We start from the raw sequence: 9,482 nt of genomic DNA, 5'->3' as shown, positions 1-9,482 counted from the left end.
CACCAGTCGGAGTTATGAAATATTTAGCTTGATACAGAAGGAAAATTTTTCGTCCTCCGGAACAAATGTGTTTATAATAAATCGTTTTTTTAACCGTTCATTCATATTCATATAACTATATAAAAGTTATAACTAAAGCACATATAGTCTTTTTTTAATATCTTTACACTTCTACTTTTAAGCCAATCCGGCCATTTTCAAGGATCTTTTTCACACTATCACAGGCAAACATTGTTGCAGGCCATTATGCCCTATAAATAAAAAACGTAGGCCCGTGTTGCAAGATTTGTAAGCACATCTCAGTTACCTATTACTTCCCTTTATTCACTACTTGGTAAATCATAGTTAACCTTTTTTTGTTGGAAATCAATTCTAGCAAGTGAACATAAAAATAATGTTATAAGTTTTATTTTCTTATTATCAACGTTTCGACCCCTCTACGAAGGCTATCTTCAGGACTAGATAAGTTTGTACAACCTAGTCTGTGGTAAATTATTTATTTATTTTATTTTAAGTGGTTCGACCACAGGATTCATTTACAGTGAGAAAGTTACTATTACAAATTTACAATTACAATTTACATTTTACAAAGTTATAATTAAAATTTATATAGTTAGTAAATTACTATATTAAATTATGCATCCACTTATATATGCTAGAATTGCAGTAAGACTACATGTGATCGTAGATATTAATAATTTTTAAAAAGTAAAAATGTTTTTGTTGTGCGATCTTCTCTCAATATCTGTAATTTTGTAGAGAATCAGTGTGATTCGTGAGCAATACATTCAGTGAGAATGTCCCTAATGGTGAAATCGTTTCCGCAGTAGCGGCACATGGGTGCATTTTCTTTTTTCATGAGATAACCGTTGTTGAGTCGAGTATGGCCTATTCGAAGACGGGTTAGAACGACATCTCTTCGCGGCAGATTCAGAGTTTCTGGCAGGACATTTCACTGTGTGCTGGACCATTCTTAACTTATCTTTCGTGATGAACTATTCGTCTTGCCACTCTTGCCATCTAATTTCCATGCTCCAAGAAATAACATCTTTGCATGTTGATGATGCTACGACTTGACCTGTCTTCATAATTAATATACAAATTACACAAAAATTAGTATACAATATTTTAAAAATAAATGAAACAGAAACTTACTGTTTCGTCATTTTAGACTCGTGACGGTAAACCAAATGTCCAACCCGGTTGATTCCTATCTTTTGTTAAGTGCGTTGAGGCCTTCACCTTTTCGTACCAAATAGGCTGCGCAAAAGGGGCCTTTCAATTGAATTTAACGCAGATGGTATTAACCATAGCAGATACAACGTGGTTATTCTAACGCAGCTCTTTGATTGTAGAACATAAAAAAATATATGGATATGGAAAAAATATTATATCACGGAAAGGACGTCTAGATATCAGTCGTAATGACTAAGAATTATAATGTTTATGAAGTCTTCTGAATAGAGATAGTGGTTTTCCGATATATTACATGTTTTGGTGGGTTTGATTAGTAAGTTTTAAAAATATGCTTATACTGACTAATTGTTTATAAATATTAGTATTAGTATGTTTCACTAAATTTATAAACATTTAACATCTTGATTATTTAACATCTCCTACAAACAGAATTTAACATCTCCATCCAGGTTCGTTTTATTTTATTTTTTCTCATCTTCCTTTTAACACTCCTTCTCTTTTTATACTCTTTTCTCATTATTTCTTACCCAAGTTATTAGCAATGTTCACCTCATATTTTCTTGTCATATTTACAAATTACTTTCTTTTTATTTCTTACTTTTTCATACATTTTTTTTATATTCTATTATTTTACTAACATATTTCAGTAATTATGTATATTTTCTTTTTCTTTTTTTCCATACCTTTAATTTGAAATTATTAATATTAAATTAAAATATTCATATTTCTTTGTTCTTTTCTTCTTATTTAGATTACATAACTTTATATTTTAATTTCTTTAATCCTTTCATTTTACTTACGTATTTAATTACCTATATATACGCTTCATTTCCCACTTTCATTACTTTGTTTTAAATAATTTTCATTTTGTACATATATTAACTAACTAGATTTTCATATGTAGTTTGTTTCCCAAATCCTCCAAGCCACTCGAATATCCATCTTCCTACAGTCCTATTTTCCTCCTGCCCATTATAGGCAAATTACTAGAAAAACTCTTATTAAAACGCCTCTATCCAATCCTAGATTCATATTATGTTATTCCTAACCACCAGTTTGGATTTAGAAAATCCCATTCTACTAACAACAGTGCCATCGTGCCATATTCGACGTTGTACAACCTATAAATCGAGTCTGGCATCCAGGACACCTCTATAAACTTCGTCAATTCTCTCTCCCTACATATTTCCTTTTCAACCGCTCCAAAAGCAACCTTTTTATGTAAACCCACGGTCAACTACAAACTCTCCATTATAAATTTATAAACTATTAAAAAAGAAATATATCAACTATAGAGTGATTTCAGTCCAGCAGAGTAATAATCCCCTGTTTACTAATCGACCTGTCTTCGTTTTAATTTTGGTTTCGGACGTTAATGAGAGGTAACTAAGATATTTAGTGCTGATTACCACCAACCCAAGATCATCATCAAAACAGCTGTTTATCGTAATAATATATATTCTTATTATTAATATTACACTAAAGTGATGGATACCTTTTTTAAAAATTTGGCATTTTTAGTGAACTCTAGTGATGTCTTCAGATTATGTCCTATAATTATGAACTGATCAAAGAATTTTAATCTGAAATAGACAAAATTTTCACATTCACATACGCTCATATATTCAGGATATGCTTAGTCTTTTCTTCATCCTCTAAGTACAAATGACATGTAGAATTTTCCACTATTTCATTTTTTATAGATGATATTTTAAAGGAACATGGATATTGACTTCTGGACTTCGAGCTCTTAGATCTTTGTTTTTTTAAGTAGTTTCCAAACTTTTTTCCTGATTTCCTTGAATTTTCTTGTTCCACCAGGGTACATCCTTTTTAATTGTTTTTTTTCCTTATTTAGCTTCTTTCATAATAATATATAACTGATATATGATGTAATCATATATAGCACATCCGTGATATTTTTACAATAAAATCCACAGTATGGTTTATTTTAATGTAACTTTTAGTATCGTTACATCTACTTTTTATATTAAATGGAGAATTGTATTGGTTGAATTCAAAATATCACCAAATAGCGAACAGTGGTTTAGTTATAGGCACACGCTACAATTAACTGGTTTAAACATGAATGTGGCTACTCTCATTTGCAGGTAAGGATTTTATTTCACAAAAGGAGGAACTGCGTCGAAAGTCAACCTTCGAGAAGAACAAGAGGCTTGTCCTCGAACACAACGAAGCTGCAGCCGATGGAATACACTCCTACAATCTCACTCTTAACCACCTGGCAGACGTGGACAAGAATAGACCTCATCTAGCAAGTAAGATTCGATAATTGATCAATAAACTTTAATCGAAACTAATGTTGTTCCATGGAAGATAACTTTTTCAGTGATACGTCTTATTTTATTCCTTTAGAACTGTTATAATCTATTTTTGTGTAAACATGAGGCTATGATAGTTTACAGTAATTAATAACCTCAGAAATTAAAATAAAGTTTTTTCTATAATTTTTGACTTCCAGACATATGAGATATTCAATGACAAGCCCAACCTTGTATTGAATTTTATAAAAAATAGATATATATTCCCACTTTTCTAAAATTAACTTCACTACCATTAACATCTCCCAAAAATGTGTAGATTATTTGCTTTTTCTTATAATAATTGGTGTATTCCTGATACAAATGACAATATTGTTCATAATTTAATAGGCAATTTTGAAAAATAAACTATTTTGTGAGTCAGAGTTCATCCTAACATGCAAATAACTCCATGTTGGTGCAGTGATAATAAGTTGTTTTGTCCGAACGTTGGATTAAGTGAATATTATGATCTGAAGCTCTTTGATGAAATTTGGCAACTAGGTAGGGAATGAACCCTCGCTTCAACCTACTGCTTAAGTAATAATGGAGGTGCCATTACGGTACATGTTGGCTTAGTTCCCTACTGGAGCGCTAGCCAAGTGCATCTGATCCTAGGATATGAACCAAGTGTTATAGCAACCTGAGTTGCAGGCGGCGCCAGTTCGCATCCGGCCTAGGGGGGGATTTTTTTCATTTCGTGGTGATCCCACGAAATGAAAAACTTTACCCTCCACTATGGTTAGAAAAAGTAGATCACCTCTAGTAAACCCTCCCCCTCCGTATTTCAGATTGACTAGGAAGAGGGTCATAAAAAAAAGAAGAAAAAATGTCTATTGTTTCCCGAAGGAGAAAGATGCTGATCGCGGTGGAATAACTAAGGGATAAAGTCGTAATTTTCTTAATTCAGATTAATTTGAGGAAACATATAAGTTATAGGATTCACCAATGGATAAATACTATCATTTCTTTTGGCACGTGATGTTTTTTGTTTGACGATGGTAAATTTGTCTTGTTCATAGGAGGTCTTAGTGGATTATTGTTCAGTAGGCATCTGCCAAAGGAGCTTAAGCACACTCTGGAAGCTCCAGAGGACGAAATCCCTGAGGAGCTGGACTGGAGAGAACGTGGGTTCCGTACTCGTTCTCTTGACCAGGCAGACTGCGGCTCATGCTACGCCTTCACCGTAGCTATGGCCTTGGAAGCACAGGTAATTATTGGTATCTCAGGGTTAAGGGAACAGAATATCATGAAGTATGGTCCTTTGATTGGGTAAAGGTTCTATTTTATGTCTAAACTAGATACTTTTAAGAGTGACCTAAACCAATATTTATATCTGTTTATAATTTTAAAAGATCAAAAATGATAATATTATATCATTACTATATTTTTCAAAAGTCAATATTTCAATTGGAACTAGTTTTTGGAAGAAATGTATTCTATATTACCACCACGAAGAGCTCTTTTAAATCAGGGATCTTAGTAATTTTGGGCACTAAATAAATTATATCTACACATAATTTATTGATAATATTATTACTATGAGCCGTTTTAAGGCAACGTATTATCCCGAATTTTAGGAAGGCTGATGTGCTATAAATCATCCTTAGCCAGAGACTACGACCTTGCCCCATTCGTTTTCCAGTTAAGGACTGGAGACATGGTTTATGGAGGTGAAAATAAATAGCTAGGGAACGCTCTAGATTGCAGAGCCATTACGTTGATTATGTTAGACGCCCCAGGGAATGCTCAGAAATATCCGCCTCCTCGCACATTTGCATTTCGTCAATACCGAACGAAAATCAATTAGCAAGCTACGTAAAGGAAAACGGTCATTTCGATCTCTGATTGATTTATAGCAAGACTTTTAAAAAGTTTGTTCTAGAGTTCTTGGAAGGTTCCGAAGATCACTTCTGACGGAGCGCTTTTGAACATTCTGTCATATTAAATAGTTAACCCGTCATTGGTCGCTAGGTCGATTTTAACATGGATAGCTGCGTGTTAGAATTTTACTCACTTATCACTTTTATTTCTTAATTAGAGCTCTTTAACACATTTTTTAAAATATAAAATTTTGATTCAGATTAGGTTTATTTAAGCAAAACAAAAAAAAAAGGTATAAAAAAAAAAACGATTTTGTTAAAAGAGCACTAGTTTAAAAAAAAAAAAAATATATATAATTACAAAATAGTAATTGGGACAAACAAAGTTACAAAAAATAATCAAAATACAGATATATCATATTATAAGAACATAACACTTATTACAAAGTATATAGATTAGTATATAAAAAGAGGAAAGAATATAAGTATTTTTAGAGAAGCCGAAAGTAGTGGTCGCGTAGTCTCTAAAGCTGTTTCGTGGAAAAAAAAAATGAAGGAAAAATACCGAGATTTGTTACTTGAAACCGAAGAACTTGACCTCTCACAGTTATTAAGTTAATAAAGCACTAATTAATGAAAATTTTATTATTTATCCATAAAGAAGTTTATCACTATTTTCCTATTTAGTGTTCAAAAAATAATTATATATACTTACTTCTTGGAGAAGTTTGTCGGGGGGTGCGGTCAGCAAAGAACAACATAAATAAACAAAACCATATTTATTTATTTTATGCCGACGTTTCGACCTGAGTTTCAGGTCTTCATCAGGGCTATAGAACAAAAGAGATAACAACAACATTTAGAGAACAGAGATAACAACAACATTTGACCTGAAACTCAGGTCGAAACGTCGGCATAAAATGAATAAATATGGTTTTGTTTATTTATGTTGTTCTTTGCTGACCGCACCCCCCGACAAACTTCTCCAAGCATTAATCTACGTTCAACTATCTACGCCTCATTATATATACTTAAATGGACAGGAATACATAAAATCTTTAAAATATTTTAATGCCCTTCTAAGGCGACAATCTATGATTATCAGCTCATAACTATTAATTTTCAACATTTCAAAGTTTACTGACTGTAAAATATTAATTTTATATGTTCTATTAATATTTTTGCCAGTATAATAGAAGATTTAAAGTCACAAAATGTTTATAAAACCACTTAAGTAATTGCATAAGTTATGCAAAACACATCTGGCTCAGCAAAAGATCCATTCCTGCCAAATGGGTCACCTGTCCCAGCTCCTTAATAATGAAAAGATTAAAACCAAACGCTTCCGCGTATCGATTCCATTCGAATGAGATGTTTTGATAGCTTAAGAGTCAATTATTCATAAGATTGGCAAGGAAGTCTTCAATATGTAAATAACTGGAGTTGGTTTATCATTTACGGTCCCAGAAATATTTGGAACAATCTTTCAACGCAACGTTGACCAATCATTACCAGACGACAATTATTACGCAACAAAGATTATTTTTAATGTGTATCATAAAGAAATATTGGGCTGTTATATAAGTTTGTTGCGTTTTTATCAAGAACTCTTTTGATTCTTACAAAGGTGTGCAATCCTTTTATTTTTTTTCTTCTGGGAATCAAATGTAAACAATTAATTAATTTAGTAACGTAATTAAGTTAGTATATTTTTGCTTGACCTGTGATACTTGGTAATTTTTATAATTTTAGACGCATAGCGAGAATTCTCTCGAAAAAAATTATATAGTTAACTTACAAATTGATGATTGAGAAGAAATGTCTTTATAATGATGTAATTGTTTTTAAAGTACTACTAAATCTTTTTAGTAGCCATCATATGATAATAATTTAAAATTTGAAAAAATTATACTAATACAATACATTTCTGTGGTTCCTTTGTATTGGTTCATTACTGATGAAATATTTTTAAATTATTGTTATAAGTGGCAAAGCCGTCAAACAAAGAAATTTTGAAAGTGTTAATTTTTTATGGGAACCTTATGTTACTCAATGAAGTTAAGTATTAATGAATTTTTTTATAAACTATGACTTGGAAATGTACTGAAGTGGAACAATATATAAAGAGATTGCATAAAAACATAAATTTTTATCAAATATCACTATTTCCATAAACTCGCTTTTTCTATTTTTTTAATAATGGTTTTAATTTTAGCATTCATGATCTGAATTCGCGATATTTACGATATTGTGAAGTATTTTTAATTAATAATTGTTAAATTTATTTTTCTGTGCTACTGTGCCAACGATATCAATGGAGATTTTATTTTTGTTTCTTGGAGGTAAGAGACAGTACGTCCATATTTACCAATTTAGCATAATTAAACACTTTTATTTAACTATTTTACACAGAAATGTAGATCAGGGGTCATCATGGAGTATTCAAAAATAATTTCACTGGACCCGTCCTGTTGAAAGTATATCGATATGGTCTGACTGACATCCAGCGAAAGTTTTATCGATCTACTTCAGAACCTTACGTCACCCAACGCACTCTCCAGCCCAATCGTCTCTATTAGCTGATGTCGAATCACTTACAGTCCTAGACGTCTTTGATGGATGGTAACTATCGTCTTGATTCTCTACTCATCGCGTTGTGTACCATAACACGATTGATAGTATTGAGTATCGACTGTCACACGGCCGCTCCAGTTTAGATCTGGGACACGCACCTGAGTCTTGTGTAACCATTCCCTGTCTCAGTGGAATGCCTCGGCTACAAAGTCTTATCTCTACCAGGAAAAATACAGGCTTCACACGGTTTTGTAACCGTTACGCCAATAATTTAATATGTAAAATCGGCTATAAATATCAGAATTTTCGATATAATAAAATGTGGTATCTGCAGAGAATTGATAAGTGATCTAAATAAAAAAAATAAAAAAATCTTTTAGCGCCACAAAAGTTTTGCTGTATTATAACATATTCACTAAATATCAACCATAATCCAAACATTTTATCATCTCGCAATATACAATATTTTTATATAAGATGGTAGTCATTCTTCAGAGTAACCGTCAAGGAGAAACAAGTCCGAGACAACTTGGTTTTTACAAGTCATTCCTCGTTATTTTTCTAGCCATACTCCACATTTACTCTGATGGATACGTAATATAATAATAATAATAATTTATTTATTAATTCATAGGGAAACCCCCCGTAAAAATAGAGTTAGCCTGTTAAATACATAAAATAAATAATCAATTGTAGTAATTAACAAAATAGTGATTTAAAGATCGTATATGTAAACTAATAACAAACAATATTCCGAAGCTGGGGTATCTACATTCGTTAGAATAAAACAATAAAACAAATGACGCTTTGATGTTTAATAATATTTTTAAAAAACTATACCTTCTATTGGGACGATGGGTGCCAGATCTAAGCAAAAGGTTTTGTGTTACATATATTTAAAAAAGTTTAAGATCCAATCATGAGGGTACAGATAGAAATTCATACAACTAATTTTAGTTAATATTGCTTAGTTTCAGCATAAGTCGGGTTCGGTTGTCATGGAAACGTGGGGCATTTTGTAAAAAAATGGAAACAATCGTCCTGGGTACGTAATATTGACGTGTATTAAATAGTTTTATATTTTTGTAAATTATTTTTATTATATATAATAATATATAACATTATGTTATAAATATTTTATTTATTTATTTATTGATATTTACAACTGTATAAAAATAGAACAAATTTGATCGTAATGACATAATGATATGATACAGGATGTAGAGAAACTACCCAGTAGTAGAACTCTAAAACAGTTTACAATATAAGGTCACGAGGCCATCTTTTCAGGCGCCTCGGAGGATTGGCAGGAATGGAAGAGGAAGCAAGGTTAGAAACTAGTGGGTTTGGGTGGTTAGGGAGTTTATTATGGAAGGAATAATATCGGGTTCGGGCTAGACCGGTTTCATAAGGAACATTTAGGTCTTTATGGATGGTTTTGTTATAAATAATAATATGTAATATTATGTTTTAATTAATAATATATAATATTATGTTATGATATTATATTATGAAACAAACAATAGTTTTATATTAAATTTTGTTTGGTTTTTACTACTTCTCTCAC

The 9,482-nt window shown here is 31.6% G+C and overlaps 1 protein-coding gene across 1 annotated transcript in view; it reads left to right on the top strand.

The window, feature by feature from the left end:
• The first annotated feature begins 883 nt into the window (after window positions 1–883).
• Window positions 884–9,482, top strand: part of LOC106678055 (cathepsin L) — a 14,565-nt gene continuing 5,966 nt past the window's right edge. The window contains exons 1-3 of the mRNA XM_014416348.2: window positions 884–902; window positions 3,309–3,476; window positions 4,541–4,728. Coding sequence (XP_014271834.1) covers window positions 884–902; window positions 3,309–3,476; window positions 4,541–4,728 — 375 coding nt within the window. The remainder of the gene's footprint in view (window positions 903–3,308; window positions 3,477–4,540; window positions 4,729–9,482) is intronic.

This window comes from Halyomorpha halys, unplaced genomic scaffold (assembly GCF_000696795.3).
Source record: "Halyomorpha halys isolate HHAL.00 unplaced genomic scaffold, Hhal_1.1 Scaffold121.1, whole genome shotgun sequence".
NCBI lineage: Eukaryota > Metazoa > Arthropoda > Insecta > Hemiptera > Pentatomidae > Halyomorpha > Halyomorpha halys.
This window is presented reverse-complemented; position numbering and strand designations above follow the sequence as displayed.